The 18,136-nt window shown below is 33.4% G+C and overlaps 2 protein-coding genes across 3 annotated transcripts; both read right to left on the bottom strand.

Moving 5' to 3' along the window:
- Positions 1–2,470: 2,470 nt before the first annotated feature.
- Positions 2,471–3,518, bottom strand: LOC100791250 (LOB domain-containing protein 21). The gene has a single exon (XM_003552235.5). It carries the CDS (start codon positions 3,275–3,277, stop codon positions 2,738–2,740), a length of 540 nt encoding a protein of 179 aa, XP_003552283.1. The 5' UTR covers positions 3,278–3,518; the 3' UTR covers positions 2,471–2,737.
- A 5,246-nt stretch (positions 3,519–8,764) lies between these two features.
- On the bottom strand, positions 8,765–17,352 carry LOC100788781 (UTP--glucose-1-phosphate uridylyltransferase 3, chloroplastic). 2 transcript variants are annotated; one of them, XM_006601884.4, is made up of 17 exons: positions 16,481–17,352; positions 15,636–15,816; positions 15,396–15,545; positions 15,134–15,266; positions 14,847–15,006; positions 14,682–14,748; positions 14,074–14,240; positions 13,274–13,432; positions 12,256–12,347; positions 12,060–12,154; positions 11,590–11,667; positions 11,356–11,451; positions 10,809–10,883; positions 10,625–10,716; positions 10,315–10,477; positions 9,351–9,411; positions 8,765–9,172 (listed from the first exon to the last, which is right to left on the bottom strand). In XM_006601884.4, the coding sequence occupies exons 1-17, from the start codon at positions 17,128–17,130 to the stop codon at positions 9,060–9,062; spliced, it is 2,532 nt and encodes an 843-aa protein (XP_006601947.1). In that variant the 5' UTR covers positions 17,131–17,352; the 3' UTR covers positions 8,765–9,059. The 2 variants fall into 2 exon arrangements, with proteins under 2 accessions (XP_006601947.1, XP_003552278.1); XM_003552230.5 differs by having other exon boundaries at positions 14,847–15,019; positions 15,105–15,266; positions 16,481–17,351.
- Between the last annotated feature and the right edge of the window lie 784 nt (positions 17,353–18,136).

The following is an 18,136-nucleotide window of genomic DNA, read 5'->3' as shown; positions in this document are numbered from 1 at the left end:
TGAACAACAAAGGGGTTTTGATTATTATGTATGGTTGGATGGAAGAAAGTGAGAGAAGAGACAAATATTACTAAATTGAATAGAATAATATAGAAAAGGAAAGAAAAAATTTTGATTTTGATTATAAGGGTCAACTTTTTTCTCTTTTTACTTTTTCTTTATTTAAATTGTTATTTATATTTTATTTTCTTTCTTCTCTTTCAAACATACCATTAGCCTATTTGATTATTTTTTTCCCTTGCAAAATAAGCAATTATTTCTCAAAAAAACAATTTCAACCAAACATGTTATAGTTTTTCGTGCCAAAGAGAAAGGGGGAAGGTTGGTGATCATGCTCCTACTTTTTTATGCGTTTACCTGCTTTGTTTAGTAATGACATGATACCTGAGATAGAATATGCATATGGCAGAGCCCCGTATCATATATTCTGTATTTAATATTTGGTGGCAATGTGGAAATCTTAGGTTGGTTACCTTTGGAATGCTACTGCATATTGATGCAGCATTATATTTACTGTACAATGTCATGTCAACACTATTTTTACTACAGACCCATGTACAATATAACGGCGCAGTACATTAGTTATATGTTTTTTGCTGAGCAAGCCAGTATATAATGGTGGTATCCATGATGTCAGGGTCCTGCATGATTTGCTGCCTTTATTCTTTTTCTTTTTGGGATTTGGTGTTCCTTCAAACGAAGGGGAAAAAAATCACTGTTTGAGAGTTTCATCTTTTCTGTTGAACGTTCTCTTTTATCAATTTTTTGACTGTGTTCTCCACTTTGGACTAGACCTTATTATCATATTATGTCATATCAGAGCTCAAGTTAATGATGCCTCACATTGGCATTGACTCGTGTACCTTGTCCCTCAACATTTATAATCATGTACGAACCAATGGTTTATATGGCAAGCTTTGAGTTCAACCACGAGTTTGTGTAACATATGTTCCAGTTTCAATTGTTCTGCATAATGATTCAGATCTATCATCAATATTCCTCTTATAATAAATTGCTAAAAGTTTATCTACTGTTCAATTTCTTTCTCATGTGCTTTTGTTGAAATAGGGAAAAAAAGTCATAATCTGAGATCTGATGGATGAACTTTACCAGTGGCAGAAGCACGATGTGGTTTACTAATTGTGAAGGACATATTTGGATCTGACTCTCAAATGATTCATCTTCCCAGACAGTTTGATCATATAGATAGATTTGTTTCAAATTCGTAGATCTTGAAACTATTGTGCATGTACAAGATATCCATATCGTTCTTCTGTTCTTGCAGTAATGTTGGCACTCTTTATCATTAGGTGAAACTGTGAGACCTACTAAATAGAGTGGAACATTTACAGTCACATCATTTAGTAACACTTAAACATAAATTTCACTTAATAATAATAATAATAAATGTTAAAGAATGTGTGGCTTAGATTCCTTGATTGTATATTCACAAGAAACAAGTTTTTGAGAATTCACATGAAAAACAACAAGGGCACATGTTATGCTCTTTGCAAGACCGAGAGTTGATGTTAGGAGCATGGTGTGTGTTCATGTATTGGGGCATTATCAGATATGTACTCAGAAATTGTCAACCAAACATATAAGTGATGTGATATCAATTAATGAGGCCAATGCAAAATTGGCTTGCGGTGCGTTTGGAAGTATATGGTGCAACTCATGGGGGGTGTAAGTGTAACAGATAATTCATGTAGTTTGAATGGTAAGTATTTTCTTTAGGGTCATATCCTGTTTCTATCAGAAATGTACATCCCCCAAAGAAGCTAAAAACTTTCGGTCTTGGCGTTACTCTTTGGATTCCCATTATGATAAAGCTCAAGGGCCACTTGTGGGGTTGGTTACCTGAAGGGAAAATCATAATGGGTGCTCCATGTTGCATTAAAACAGTACGGTTGGACCCACAGTACTGTGCAACAATCGTTCAAAGATAAGCAAGAATCAATTGCTAGTGTTGCTTTCTTAATTTGTGCTGCTTGAATGGTTTGTGTCTCTCTCGTTCCTGTAGGTAATGGCAATCAATGCTATGGCTGCTCTGGTCTCTATCACCAAACCGTTCAAGACTAGATCAAGGTGATCTGAATTCACACTTTATTTTTATCGGTAGGAATAGAAGACAGTGTCAGGGATTTATATACAATAATTCAGATATCCTATTCAATCAATTGAACTAGACTTTTTTAACGAATTCACACTTAAAGAGACTTTTTTTTTTATATAAAAAAATTATTTCTATGCCTCTCAAAGCCTGGATAATCGTGTCTTTACTATAACCAAACCAAACAAAAGTTGTCTGAGATAACCGGAATTCATAGAAAAGAGATTGATCATTGATCATCAGAGCATGAACTTCGGAGCTAAAATTTATGGTCACTTTGCAAAGTTATAGGCAGGCAGGCAAGAGAAAGCAGCAACAACCGAAATAATCCTATTGCTAAGTTTGCTATTACAAAAGTGAAACTAAAAAAAGGCCAAGATACCCATCATTTTCCACCAGTTCCTAGCTGCTATAGCAGCGTAGGAACCGTGAAATTCAACAATCAACAACAACACAAAACAATAATACATTCATGTTGAGAGAGAGTTTTCAATTCAGACCTATTGATTCTCCTGGAGTTCTTATTATTCATTAGCTCATATGACATATTGTAGCTGCTCTTGATTGATAACAATTACATTCAAAAGGGGACCATAAACATGCATACATCATAATTCATAACATTCAAAATATATATGGGATTTGATTGAAATCATCCACCGTTTCATGTCGGCCTAATAATTGAGACGAAGAACTGTGGCAAAAGATATCATTGAAATCACTTGAAGAAGTGCAAAAGTCAGGGAATGGGGGAAGGCTAACATTGGCATGCAAGATATCAGGAGAAGGGATAGTAGTAGTAGCAGCAGCAGCAGCAGCGTGACAACGCGCAAGACGATCCTTTGCAATTGCCAGATCATGTTGAAGCTCCACCATCTTCCTTTGCAACAGAGCTATGGCACCAATGCATCCATAAACCGGGTCTCTCAGCCTTGCCTCAGCCTCATAAGCCAGAGAATTCACCGTGTCCTCTCTCTGCTCTTCTGGCACTTCAATCAGAATCTTGCTCACATTGCTGGCTCCAAACACCTTGTGCACCTTTGCAAACTTCTTGCACTCATCAGACCTAAAGTAAGGTGCAAAAATACAATTTGGTATGCATCTTCTCTTCAATAGCTTGCAAGCTGCACATGAAGAGCTTGAACGGGGCTCATAACCCTTCATGGCTCTCACTTACCTACACTTCACTTCCTATGTTGCTCTCTATACTCTATCCTCTATCCTTTGCTCTCATAAATATGTGGTCCTTTGTGTGCCTATATTTCTATTCCCTCCATTAGAATTTTAGCAATTAAAAATTTATTTTGAAAAGTGTTATTTTGTTTTAAAAAATAAAATTGTGTGTATATATATAAACAGCATTAATATCTCTTTCCCAGTGGTCTATTTTGTGAGCAATTACGTGTCATCACCTATTAGCTCAGCTGGATTGATCATCGTGCCAGTAACAAGAAGGTAGCAGCAGGTTTGGGACCTGCATGGGCCAGTGCTGTCTTCTAACTTCATTTTCTATTTGCTTTTTTACAAAAAATTCATTTGCAATTTTTGGTTTTTCTGGGAAGTATTGATATTGAATTTTTATTATATATATCATTCATTCAAACTGGGAGTGCAAAAGTAGGTCCAAATAATTGATTCATTCGGACAATGGGTGCGATGTGTTGGTAGTTTTCAAGTCAGACATGATAGTTCATGAATAAAGACGGGATATTTTGATTGATTGAGGGAAAGAAAATATTCTATTTCGATAAAAAAAAAAGTTATATATATTAAAAATTATCCTTTTGGCAGAGAGAGGTAAACTAAAGAGGTATGGCCACAAGAAGGAAACTGATGGGATCAAAATTAGTACTTTTGAAATGAAACTAGTTTGACAGTATAGCATGAGTGGAGCCAAAAATCATTAAATCAAGAAGTTGTTGTGTGCATTGTTTTGTGCTCTCTATCATAACATGTTTTAGTTTTTTCAGTTTGTTATTTCTTTCCATTTTCTAGTTCATTTCTAACACATGAGTGGGAAATTTATGGTGAAAAATATGGAAACAAAATAAGTGGCTTGCCAAATTTAACCACATCAAAAACATCTATGAGGCGTGTAAAGTACTAAATAAGATGAGTCACCCCTTTTCATTTATCAAAGAAGAAAAACTAAATAGGATGTGGGTCTGGCGGTTATCTGTTTTCTCTGATGCTGATTATTATTTTTGTTTCCTTAACTCTAATGAACTTCTTTTTCTTCTTCTTTTGTTAAGTGTCAATTCAACTTACTATCACGGGAGCACATCCATTTGTTAAACCTTTTTATTTTTGTTGTTAAAGCTAAACGTTTCAAATGACCCGTTATAATCCATTTCCGTACTCCAACTTTCATGCTCCCTCAAAAATGAAAAAGTTATATTCGGGTTGTCTTATTTAATAATAATAATCAATTATTAATCCAAAAAAGTTACTTACACAAATAAAGTGATATAACCTTATCCTTCCCCTCCTAAAAAATGTGAGATATATGGTGTAAAAGGAAAACAAAATGAAAAAAGAAATGGTGAGGATTTTGTTTGTATGAAGTGTGTGTAAGAAGTGACATATCATATCATTATTAAATATTAATACACTTGGATCGTGGGCATTATATATAAAAAGAATAATTTTAAAACTTTCCATCTATCATTTTCTGCTCTGGAACAATTGTTTTTAGCATATGATAGCAAGGTCAGGTGCTCACAAGTTACAATTTCCATTTTTGGCAAACCAGACAAACCTGGCTTTAAACCAAGATTAAATAATTTATAGGCTCAAAGGTTTATGTTTAAAAGTGAAAATTAAAAAAGTTCTTTTAATTAATATGCCAAGCAATGATGATATATTACAAATTGACATTTTATCTTTTGCCGGTTACCTCTCACCAAAATATTTGCTTGAAATGTGAAGAATGGATAATATTTTAAGAATAAACATAAAATGACCCTCTATCTTGTAGCATATTGCAAACCACCGTTGGTTGGAAACGTAGACATGTGTGATTAAAGAATTTATATGAATAATGTGCAAAAATGACAGTACAACAATTAAAAATTTAGAATAAGTTATTGTTACTTTTTACAGTGCAAATGTGATTTTTCGGGTGAAAACTAAAAGGATAAAAAGTTCCTGGATTTTTATTTTTTATCAGACACGCAATGAAACCCTTTGTTGGATTATACATAAAAAACAAAACAAGCGAGTGAGAGAATTCTGAAAATTGAATTTAAGGTTAAAATGAGAGAAAAGAAATTTTTGAATTTTAGTTTTAAAATTGTACAGTATTTTTTTTTCATTTTATTCTTTACATTAAACAAAAAAAAATACATCAATTTATGTGTTTTTTTCTTTATTTATTTTTTCTCGTACCGGGAGAAAAGAAGACAATGAAGCTAACTTTTAAAATTGTATTTGGATTGAGAATAGTCATTATAAAAAGGGGGGACAAATGAGTAAATGTCACTTCAAACGCATGGTGGAAGATTGAAAAGGGTATCAAAGAAGATAATGCAGCCTCCAACTCTACATTGGAAAGAGTCCACTTGTTTAATTCAACTGCCTAGTTCGTTTTATTTTATTTTATTATTTTTTCCCACTATAACAAATTGCGGGGGAAATTGCCGAAAGGAAAAGAAAGACAAAGAAAAGTGAAGAAAAAATACGATGATTCTTTTAAAAGAAAAAAAATGAAAAGAAAGAATATTAAATAATTTTCTTGTTTAATCACGTAGAAAAAAAAATAAATATAAGTAAAATGATATAAATATTCTTGATTAAAAATAAGGAAATGTAACAACTAACATTTGAGTAAATATATATTTAGAAGAATATATTTGTATACAGAAGAATTTTTTTATATGTTTTTCCCTCATAATATTTAAAATATAAAATAATATATTATTTTTTACTATTAAATTTGAATTCTATTTATTATTATCTTGAAATTATTATTATTCAAAAAAACTACATTTAATTAATAATTTTGAACTATTGAATGCATGAATCCCTTAGAATGAGATTGTTCTATTTTAACTAAAAAATTTAAATTCGAGTTATAAGATTGTAATAACATTAAAAAGATTCTGACTTGACTTAGACAAAATTATCTTTCATAAAAAATATTAATATTTTATATAAAAAAATAGTAATTTTGGGAGCAAGAAGGAGAGATAAGAACAGAGGATGTAAAAAAGAATGCCGATAGCCCCTAACCCTTTTAGAAATCAAACGCATTGATAAACTTTGGAATTTGGATCTCCCCTTTGGAAAGCTTCATAAAATGGTCTGACTAGCCCAACTGCCAATTGACATCTATTTCCACTTACTTAATTGGGCTTTAACAGATTGATCCAAAGAATTCTGTGAACTGGGAACTAAACAAGTTTTCCCCTCTCTTTGGTTATTATTTATTTGTCATTCATATGACAAAACACCATCAGATTAATTCACATGAATTATTCTAGTTTAATCAATTGGTTTCCAATTTGACTTTTATATACACAACTGTATAATATAACTCAATAAAAAAATTACCATTCATAATAATCCTATTCAACTTAAATAAGAATGCCCATGTCTTTAATTTGATTTAAAATATACCAGCTGGATCATAAGAATCTTCCACGGTTGGTTTAGCTTAACAGGAAGATGCATTTCCATTTACCCCGAATATTAATTAAATTCTTAGAGAAAAAAATACTCTTTTGTCATGACAATGGCCAACCCTGTATAAGAGTGTTCAAAATCGAATTAAATTATTCATAAATCATCAAACTATATAAAACAAAAAACAAAAAAACTGTCAAAACAAAAAATTTAAAAAACTGTATATTTTTTTTATATGATTCAGTTTGTTGTTATAAAAAACAGAATCAAATCCACATATTATATTATATTTTTACTGTAGTAATTAATAATAAGTATTGAATAATTTATTAATTTTTGTTATTTTATAATTAATATATATTTTACTTTTTTATGTTAAAAAAGGATATACTATTTTAAAAAAATATTAAATATCAAATGATACACAAATTTTTATTATGTTACAAAAAGAGTTAGTAATATTATTTTATGTTATTGCCAAATAGAAGTAAAAATAATAATTTTCAACTAAAATATATTAAACAAATTTTAATAAAAAAAAATAAATTCATTTTTAAAATAATTTAACATAATAACTATATAAATTTAGTTTTAGTTGACAATATATTAAAAATATAAAAAATCATCAAATTGAATCAAACTAAATCACACATGATTCTATATTAAAATTGAACCACATAAAACTGTATTTTTATTTTATATTTGATTGGAATAATTTTTTATCTAAAAATGGAATCAAATTATATCACCAACACCCTTAATCTTGTAAAAGACCGTTATGTGGCTTTTGGCATATACAAATATGAAGGGAGCTTCGTGAATTGGAATTAAAATGTTCCACATAAAATCTTCCATGCCAACTCAATTTCTCAAGTACATATATTGTCAAATGCTATCAAGTTGCGCTGAAAATAATAGTCAAAATGAGGAAATAACTATGTCCACGTAAAGAAGTATACCTGAACATAATGTTTGGCGGGGATTGTTAATTGCTATAACATTTTAGTGTAAAAAACTAGCTGGGGAATATTAACAAATCTTGCAGGTTACGAAAATCCTCCAGATGCTGTGAAAATGACAGCAGAATTTCTAGTTGGAAAATTGGCTGACATCCAAAGGAAAGCTGCATATGAATTCCGGGTAATTTAAAACTCCATTTCCAGCTACCTCTATCTCTATATTGATCATACAACTTTTGTGCATATATGGTGTACCATGATGTACGCGACAGAGACGTTAATTAATGGATTAAAGAGGACGCGAGTGCTTAAAGAATTCAACATGTTTTGTTTTTTCATAAACGAAACTCCCCTTTTTTCGCTTTTGATTCCGCTTTCACCTTTGAGAGAATTTACAGATTGAATTGTATCAGCAGCCAGTGTAGTCCGCAAATCAAAATGGACTCCCAAGTTTTAAAACATCTGTTTCACTAGAAAGCTCTAAAAGGGAAAAGGTAAACAAAAAAAAAATATTGTGCTGAAATCTAGAAGAGAAATACGGAATTTAACGGGAAAAATTAACGTAAATCCTGGAAAAAGTGTGATAAACAAAAAGCCATTAAGGTCAAATATTATCTTGATTAACTACTTTTTTAAAACTTTAAATAGTGTTCATTAGTCTTTGGTAAATATTATGAACTTTTTTGCAGGCACTTTTTTGCTAAATAATATTATTTTATTAATATATTAAAATTATGATAAAACATATCGTTTTCCAATATTATTTATTATTTTTGTCACTATTTAGTAATTTGATAATATTCTCACTTTTATGTTATAATAACAAGAAAAAATGTCAGGATTATTTAATAATGAACCCAGTTGTGTAGTATTTCAAGGTACAAATAAAATATTTATTGTGGATAAATTTTTATTAAAAATTAATTTATCAATATTTTATGAAAATAATAATAGCTAGTTCAAAGGAAACACGTATGCTAAAGGGGGACTCTAGGCAGAAACCAGAAAAAGAGACCGGGTGTAATCTGGGCATGTGATAATCTCAAAGGATACAAAAAGAGGTTTGCAATTAACGAAATAGATCCATATTCATTGATTGAATTGATCTCAGTTTAACAATGTTGGTTACATGAGATCATCCCAATAAATAAAAGGGGGTAAAGAATGGAAAAATAGAAGAACACGAGGGAAGTGACACGGATTTTACAAACCTACCAACATATTACAATTAAAACAACCAAAAGTGACAAAGGCTTAACTTCTGTTCAACCTGTCACTTGGTAATCGAAATTATTTAGGTAATGAACCCCAATGCCAGTTGTGAACCATGATTCACGCAGCAGACATTTAAAGTGGTTAGTGGTTTATGATTCTACTAATTCTAGCTGAATGTGAGAACCTTCTATCTTGTAATCCCAGTGCCAGCTTCCACTCTCCATCATATCTTGATCAATTGGATCCAACTTGATTGCTAAACCTGAAACGCAATTATGAACTTAAATCAGTAACACTCTATGACTAGACAGAACAAATATAATTTGACTAAGGATTACAAAACTAACATTCTCAAAATAATCATGATAACAGCACATATTAATTTAGGAAACTAAAGCATAAACAACCAAGCAAAAAGAAATTTCAGAAGTTTAAGAGACCTGGGCTTCCTGGCGTGATTTTCAGTTTGTAGCCATCTGGAACTTCAAACACATGATTTCCCTATATCAGTTAAATAACAGCAAATAAGCTTGTCAGTTATTAGTTTAAAGGTATCAAATATCCACTAGAATTAACGAGAAGAGTTGCTACGATAGTGGAGAGATAATAGGCTTTTTGTATTAGTAAGAAGTTGAAGTACACTGCGATACCACTACTGAAACGAAATGACTATAACGTCATGCTGGAACTAAGAAGAGAATTAGAATCAGAAAGATAGAAACACAGCAAGGGGAATCAGAGGAAGAGCAGAGATATCAGGGAGAAGATTTTCATTCTATATGCCGTGCCTCACTTCTTAACAAAATCCTTATATAGCACATTCGGCCTCTTAATTCGCATGCTTTGCCTGCCTCCCTTAATTTCTGCATCAGCTGACACATGTCCATTCTTTCTAACAAACTTTGGCGCCAATCTCTCTCTCTCTTCCTCGCATGTTACAAGAGTAATTTTATTTTACTTATTTTTTAGGCTGTATAACTGACAGTAATTGATGGCTTTCTTACAAGACTCTGGTTCTTTTCAACATTCATATACAAATGACTACAGGGCCAGTTGGATAGTTAAAAACCAGATACCTAATAAGTTCTAAACTCAAAAGGCATCCTTTATATCAGTGCATACAAAAGGAAGTGTCCCATGACTATAATATTATTTGTAACAGTGTGGTTAGGTATCCATGAAGGAAATAAATCCTACTGTGTCAAGCAATACCAGGCCGTTGTGCCCATCTTACCATGCACATCCACATTCATATCAACTAACCAATTGGTTTGGATCCAACGACAACTCTTTCTTACATAGTATATGAAATCTTTGGCTCAAATCAAATGAGTTGGCAGTATTGTAAGCAAGATTTGCAACTAATTTTTAGAGGGAGAATAAAATCCGAATTTAAACTTTAACCTGTAAGACAACATCAGTAGCCTCAAATTCAGCATTTCCATGCAGTATGATCTGCAGCACCTCAGATCGCTGCACATCGTGTTTCCAGTATATGTTTTCACCGCAAGTCCAATCAATTCCCTTGTTCAATACCTTGACATTTTGCAATTTGCATCTTCCACACCTAGCAAGATAACAAGATAAATGTGTATAAACATTTTTTAATGTTTACAATCTAAAACAATTTTATGCCTGAGGTCTTGGGAGTTGGACGGAAGATCAGGTTGATAAAGGATCACAACAGTTCTTATTAATACAGACAGCACAGTACCTTTGGCCATAATGTAGTATGGATTCACCGTTCTCATTAATCTTCATTGAGCCCATAACATTCTCAGATATTATGATCAGGCTTCCATTGAGCTGGAATAAAGGGGCAAACCACAAATATCAGCCCAACATCTTAGCAACTCCATTCCATATAAGTTAACAAAGTCGATTTGAGCAGGTAGTACCTGAACATTCCTCCAGAAAAACTCTGCAACCTCTATTTGTAACTCGGAGCCCTCTGATATGGAACCACCATAAAACTGATCACAAGAAAGAATGACAATAATTGAAACCTTTTTTCTATAAAAGATGATCAACACAATTCACCCTTGTAAAGCTGTAGAACTGTCATGTTTCAAGCAAATTGCATTGAAGAAAGGATTACGATGAAACAATAGGAAGAAAATTGTGTAAAAAGGTAATATTCGTGTCTTTGTCATGTGTGTTTGAACACTACGGGTGGAGTGGAGACTGGACACAGACAAAAATGATCTATTTAATTAATCAGGTCTAACACAATTTCACTAACAAGAAAAATATATTAAAATGCTAATTTAATAAATAGACCGTGGATACTTTATTTCACCATTTAAGAACCAACAAGTTTAGAACACAGCCATTTACTGATAGAATTCAATCAAACTTCCATAATTTTAAAGATACACAAACAAATGCAAAAATGACAACTATTGATGAATAACTACTGAAAAATAACATGATAAACAGTGCTACTTTTTGCTTAGTGACTTCCCAAAGAGGACCGAGAGCAGGATGCAGAAGGATGAGAAATGGTGGTCCCGAATCAACATAGTTCTCGTTAGCTTCAATCTGCAGGAGAGAGAAAGCGTAACATAAAATAATTGAAAGTACCTAGAATAAGCAAACTAGTATAATATGAAAATGAACCCAACCCAACCACATGAAAACAAATCAATATGCATAAAACACATTAGAATACATATATACCTCAGGAAGTCTTATATCACATTGTGAAAGAAGATCATGAGCATTTCGTAAGATATCTAATAGAGCGCCATCAGGTGTCTGCATATAAATGTAAAACATTTTAGATATTTAAAAGCAAGCATCATTCCAACTCCAAGACATAAATTGTAGGTTTTGTCATGGTAAATGTTTAAGGAACTTAAAAATAATCCTAGTACTTCAAATAACGTCTTATTTGGCTCTTCAACTTTCAACACATTAGTAAGATATTCAGATGATACCAACTGCTAGGTGAAGTGAGCACAATCCATGTATTTAAGGAAATATTAGGAACAAACCTCATAATAAGAAGCTAAAAGGACGAGAAATAACAGTACAAGGATGGTATGGAGCTTGAAATTTAATCAACACGATGGAATATCACATGTAATGTGTTTAGTCACCCCAATCTAGACACAAAATTGATACTTTGCACATGCAGTAAATCAAACCTGATGTAAAGACTTGTCTCCATGTCTTCTTTTTTTCTTAGCAGAGGAGGTAACCCTTCTTCTTTCATTGTATACAATATATGTATCTAGCTTATCTGCTCACAATTAAGTAAGGGTTTTGTTAAACACAACTAAAAGGGAAAGGGAGCATATGGTTTGTCAGATCAAACAAATACATGAATGATGCATGACATACCTTCCACATCATTATAACATCTGGATGAATATGAATTGGAATAATTGTCAGCTATATTTTGCATTGTGCACTCAAGTCTACCACCAGAGACACTAGTGAATCACAATGAAAAAAGGGATGAATAAGTTGTACATACAACAAAAGAATCAGCGATATAGACAGAGTAATAACGTTTCATCACAAGAAAAATTAAGGTTAAATTACTCAATTGGTCCATAAACTATTTGGGAAATTTCAAGTTGGTCCCTAGATCATGTAATATTTTTAATCGAGTCTCGAGGGTTTTAAAAACTGCCATAAATTGTCATTTTCTGGTGGTTTGCATCCATAAAAAACTAACCCCAGGGACATACTTTTTTAGTTCAGGGGCCTAATTATTATTTTTTTTAGTTTAGGGACAAACTGAGTAATTTAACCAAAAACCAACTTAGAGAATTTAAGACCAATACAGAAAAATTGAAGAAACTGTAAATCTACTCTTACTAACACCAATAAGTAATAATAAATAAGAAAGCAGATAATCACTGTAGAAAGAAAGGATGCATTTTATTTTTAAGCCAGGAAAGGAAACCCATCAATTTCAACTTGTGGTTGTCATTTATTCAAAATAAAAAATTTCTGTTTCTAGATACATGAATATAAATTAGTGTCAGATAAAGAATATAGAATATAAAATGCTTCAGTAGCTACTGCTGTTAAACAATATATCCATTTTGAAATTTTGAAAAAAGTTATTTTGGAGAAAATATAAATTTAATAATACCACTTCAATCAATAAGAAAAATGGCAACCCAATGCACAAGGCTCCCACTAACTAAGGTTTGAGGAAAGTAGATATACACAGCCTTAACCCAGCAAACAGAGAATTTTTTTCCAAGATTTGAACCTGTGAACTTTATTTAGGTCACAAGGCAGCAAGCAACCTTACCGTTGTGCTAAGGTTAATGTTCAATTTACTCTACAAAACACAAGAAAGAAATAAAACTGCATAGATAAAGTTCATAGTGAAAATACATACCTATGACGTCTTCCAAACTGATCTGTGTAAACTATTGGCTTTCTAGTATTTAGCACCATTCCAGGTAAACTAGTTTCACTCTTACTTGATCCAACTAGCTCCGCAGAAGGCAAATCAATATATAAGATGTTTGTATTGGCTGGGAACTCTGTCTGCAAACTTAATTATAAAAATAAAGTTGTTATTTGGGTTATGCATTCCAAATTAGAAAGCCTAAAATATAAACAGAATAAAAATTTCTAATAGAATAAATTGAAACCAACACCATCAAATCAGGTGAGACATAATTTTGAGCAAACAAAAACAAGTCTCTGTTTTCAACAAATAAGATTAGAAGAACACAAAATAAGGTTCCGACTAGGCATTCGTGTTTCTTGCCTCTTGGGAGGTAGGATTAAGTTATTTTAATCCAATTGTTGATTATCTTGACTACATATATGTCTATTTAATTGTTATGATAATCTCTAGAAGAAAAGAAATCTATGATATCAAATGCATTCATATTAAAATGAAATGTATGGTTCTTCTGTGGATACAGGTTTATAAGATGCATGCCATTCTCGATATTGACACAAGTTTGGGGATGTGTTCTCAATCATCAAAGTTATTTGTTTGTAATAGTGTGTCTCACTAGAAGGATACCACTGCTTAAGCATTACAAATAATTTAAAGCTGCATATATCACAGAATCTGGAACCAAATTTGAACATATTAAGTCAGTTTAGATTATGAAAGGTCAAATCAAATTTTATGAGATAGGTGAAATATTGAAATAAATCAAGTCCAGGAAAATCATGTACCCTTTTGGAGCAAGAGGTCCGGTAGTAATTCCAAACTTGTCAAATTCAGTGTATTCAATACAAGACACACCATATTCCCAGTTCCCATCAAGACTTTTCTTCTCCATGAGCACATTAACTCCTTCTGTGGCACCCAAGATCCGCTTACAAGATGCAAATCCCAGTTTCTGTTAAACAGACACAGTTAAGAAAGTGCAATTAACATTCAATTTGTGATTTGACACTGTTTAGTTCAATAAATATTACAGAAAATAGTATCTTTCTTTTTCCTTTAAGTTCTTCAGGCAAGAAAAACTATTAAATAGGGATAATGCTGCATGCAAAGTAGCGAACAGTGCATTTAAAGGATAAACAGATTGACTCTGGTCTGTGGTATCTAGTTTTTTTATTTCCCAGGGTATATTATTCACCAAAGTTGCAAATATCTGTCATTTGTTGATTTACCCAAATCTTTATGCATAAGAAATTTTACAAGACAAAAGGTAAGGAACTACACATGGTAAGACATTATTTACCCATTTATTATGACATGTTTTTATCTTTGTCAACATACAGAGTCCTCAAAAAGAATGACATTATCAATTAAAACAGCCTACACCTACACCTACCTTTCCTTGACGTAAGCCAATCCCAGCTAAGGCTAGGAGGGTTAAATCTGTGGCTGCCACCACATTACTGCAAGGTCACCAGTATCAGTCACCTTGTAAAAGCAAGTTTCTCTACTAGAAAACTAACAAAAGCAAACCCTAGAAATATCAATCATAACAACAGACCTGACTTGGCGCACAGTTGCACCTTTTCTTCCTTGACAGTAAAACCATGTGAAGATGCCTTTGTCATGAGCAAGTTTCCATATGACACCATGACCACCAGGCTTACTCAAGGGACTGAATGGTTTGGTGACCAGCCACTGGCCTTCTTCTGCACCAACAACTGGAACAAGAGGCTACCAATGTACAAATTAGATATTTAGACATTGTTAATATAAGATTACCCCTTCTGAGAAGCCGTGGTATAGATTTATATAAAACCTGTTCAAAAAATTGGAAAGTTGATCGACCTCTTCCAAACCATGAAAGTCTTTCACACAGAGAGGTGACATGTTTGTGGTTGTTCTTTGCGGAACTTGTCATTATTGCAACAGGTGTGATGCATTGTTTCCCATATAACTTGAAGTACAAGAATTCTCTAGCCTTCAAATGTGAAACAGCAGAATTAGATATTTCCACGCCCAGCATAAATGATTAATCTTGTCTCCATTTTATTAAAAAAAATTGGGCATAAGAAGTATGATTGTGTTTGATAGTGGTATATCTATATACCTGAAGATCTCTTATAAGACCTTCCAACAAAGTCCTTCCACAATATGGTAGCATTGCAGCAGGCAGGCATTCACCTGTGTTAGGATCAACCAAACCAAGTCTGTCGGCAGAGCCTCCCAACGGATAAATTTCACCTAGGTCTGGCAAACCCTAGAAGGATAGGATCTTATTATTCCAGGTAGCTATGAATCATCTCGATCTAAATGCAAATTATGAAACAGGTAATGTAATTAAACTAACCTCTATACCCCATAGAGCTGCTTGAGATGCATACTCTGTGTCTTCAGAAAGGTTAAGCCCATTAGGTGCATTAATTCCCAAAATTTGGCATTCTTTCACGTCATGCCTCTGGTGGGCCCAGCTTATATTCTGCATCTCGAACAATTTTTGTACAAGAAGTTCCAGTACTGTTATCTGATACCTGCAGTGTATTTATTAATGTTATTGTTAGCAAACAAACAAGCAGACGCACATTGACTTATTCCAAAACAATAGTCTCTCCTATTAAACCAAGTTTTTGCCAAGCAAAAGCAAAAAAGACTTTATTTTGTTGGGATCAAGGTTTTAGAAAAGGTCTGCAAACAACAATTTCAGCTGCAGCATCAAGTTTTTCCGGGTGTCCACAACCACAATTGTGGTTACATCGGCCTCATTTGTTTGCAATTTCCCACAATATCAAGGAACATGACAAAGCAACGACCTCGATAGATCACACATATTTAAAACCTTGGTTGGGATGACAAGTAATGAGGGCAAGGTGAACCGGTTCGTTTGGATAGAGGGGAAAAAAACTAAACAACCCTAATCCCAATTATTGTTCCCACCTTGTCTCCCGCGCAAACACAAATATTGTTCCCAGAAAACCGGAGAACTAAAAATATTAATCTAATTAAAAAGCACAACAGTTCCGTTCTACAGCTTCACCACGTAACTCACACAAGGTAATATTATTAATATAATTACTTTCTGTTCACTTATTAATATACTAAAGAAGCAAAAAGCAAGGTAAGTTAATTTCATTCCTTTTTCTTTTCCATTTGTTCCTTACTAAGCAAATGGTAAAAGTAGAAAAACGAAGCACTGACCCAACAATTCCTCCAATACAGTCATAGAATCGCTCAATTTCTGCCAAAATCTCTAACAAATTGTTCAACTCCGCAATCTCGTGATCCCCCAAAGCCATCCCAAAACCCGCTCCGCCATTGCCGTTAAAGGAATCCATATTCTCAATCATATCCGCCAGAGTGTAAAGCGCGCTCTTCACTGCACTCGTGGCGACGGAGGATTCCAACGATTCCGTTTCGCCCAAACACAGCACGTGCTCTTGTCCGGCGGCAACCACGCACTTGAGCAGGAACAGTTGGTCGGAGCTCAATTGCAGCGATGCCAAAACCCCAGCGAGGCCGCGGCGGGAACGGAAGAAGCGCTTCACTCTGGAGTCGGCGTCGATCACGCGGAGCTTCTCGTTTAAAGTAGAGCACGCGGAGAGCCTGTCGCGGAGGTCGGCGAGGCGCGCGATTTCGCGGCGGAAGTTGAAGTCGGGAGGCGGCGGCGGCGAGACCTCCAAGGTCTCGGTGGAGATTCGAGACACGTGGCAACATGAGGATTGAGAAGAAGATGGAAGAGAGAGAAATTTGGAGAAAGAGAGAGAGTGGGAATGAAAAAAAGAAGGTTTGGAGCGGAAGGAGAAGACGAAGCGGTTATTATGGGGAAGGAGAGAAGTGGAGTGAAGCATTGTTGTAGTGAATAGAATAAGAATGGATAAAGAAAATAAAAAGATTATGATATTGAAGGAGTGAGTGAGGGATGAGAGGAAGATGCTGGAAGCATATACCAAGAATCAAGGAGCGAATGTTCTCATGTGGACCTCTTTCGTTTCGGATTGCCTACCAGAATTTCACTTTCTTCCATTTTCTCTTACACATGTATTTTACTGCTTGCTTATAATTTAATTCTTATAAGGTTTGAGGTGACTCAAATGGCAAGGCTTATACTTGAACAATAGTGATTTCTCTAACAAGTTGTTATTTCAATGATAATTGGGTACGGCAGAATAAAATGGATGAAGTGATAAACACATTTTGAAACTTTAATGCTTAAGTTAGAAATGATTTCAATATAATAACATAACACACATAAGAATAAGAGGATATTTGACTGTGAGAAATCATGACTTTTGTAAGTGAAGTCATTAACAATAAGATGATGCTTGCATAGGCAGTTATCCACTAGTCAAGACCTTGGTTTAGAGTTGAGATTCTCGTGGTCAAGTCCAAATAACTTAACGACTTTAGAGTATTTTTGGTTTGCAGTTGGAAAGTTTCAAATATTCGTTCAACAAAAAAGTTACACATTTTTATTTCTCATTTTTGTGCATTGAAAAATGTGAATTTCCGTTTGCAATGATACAAACGGATTCTCAAATACACATTTAAGATATTTCAATGTCATCATCATCTTACAGCAAGTGATGCATGTATACGTCAAAATAGTAATATATTGCTTTGGATAGTCATGCTCTTAGAATTTGGCTTGTTTACTTTGAAATTGAAGCCTTGTAGAGATTTGGAGTATTCATCTTTTATACCATTTGATTGGCATGACTTAGCTTCCAATGAGCCCAAACCTTCAAACTCCTCTCCAATTTACCCTTATGACTTCGACAATACAACTTCTACAACAATTCAATCATGATTTGAACTTTAATATTTTAACTACTGTTTAGCCTTTTACAAATTATT

The sequence above is a fragment of the Glycine max genome, chromosome 18 (assembly GCF_000004515.6).
Source record: "Glycine max cultivar Williams 82 chromosome 18, Glycine_max_v4.0, whole genome shotgun sequence".
Lineage (NCBI taxonomy): Eukaryota > Viridiplantae > Streptophyta > Magnoliopsida > Fabales > Fabaceae > Glycine > Glycine max.
The sequence above is the reverse complement of the archived record's forward strand: the minus strand, read 5'-3'. Positions and strand labels throughout refer to the sequence as shown.

Excerpts from the sequence above, each read along its gene's own strand:
- LOC100788781 (XM_003552230.5), bottom strand. The coding sequence starts at position 17,130 with ATGCTTCACTCCACTTCTCTCCTTCCCCATAATAACCGCTTCGTCTTC. Across the intron at positions 11,668-12,059 it reads GAGACAAGTCTTTACATCAG|ACACCTGATGGCGCTCTATT; the intron begins GTTTGATTTACT and ends ATTTATATGCAG. Across the intron at positions 10,478-10,624 it reads ATACTACATTATGGCCAAAG|GTGTGGAAGATGCAAATTGC; the intron begins GTACTGTGCTGT and ends TTATCTTGCTAG.
- LOC100791250 (XM_003552235.5), bottom strand. The coding sequence starts at position 3,277 with ATGAAGGGTTATGAGCCCCGTTCAAGCTCTTCATGTGCAGCTTGCAAG.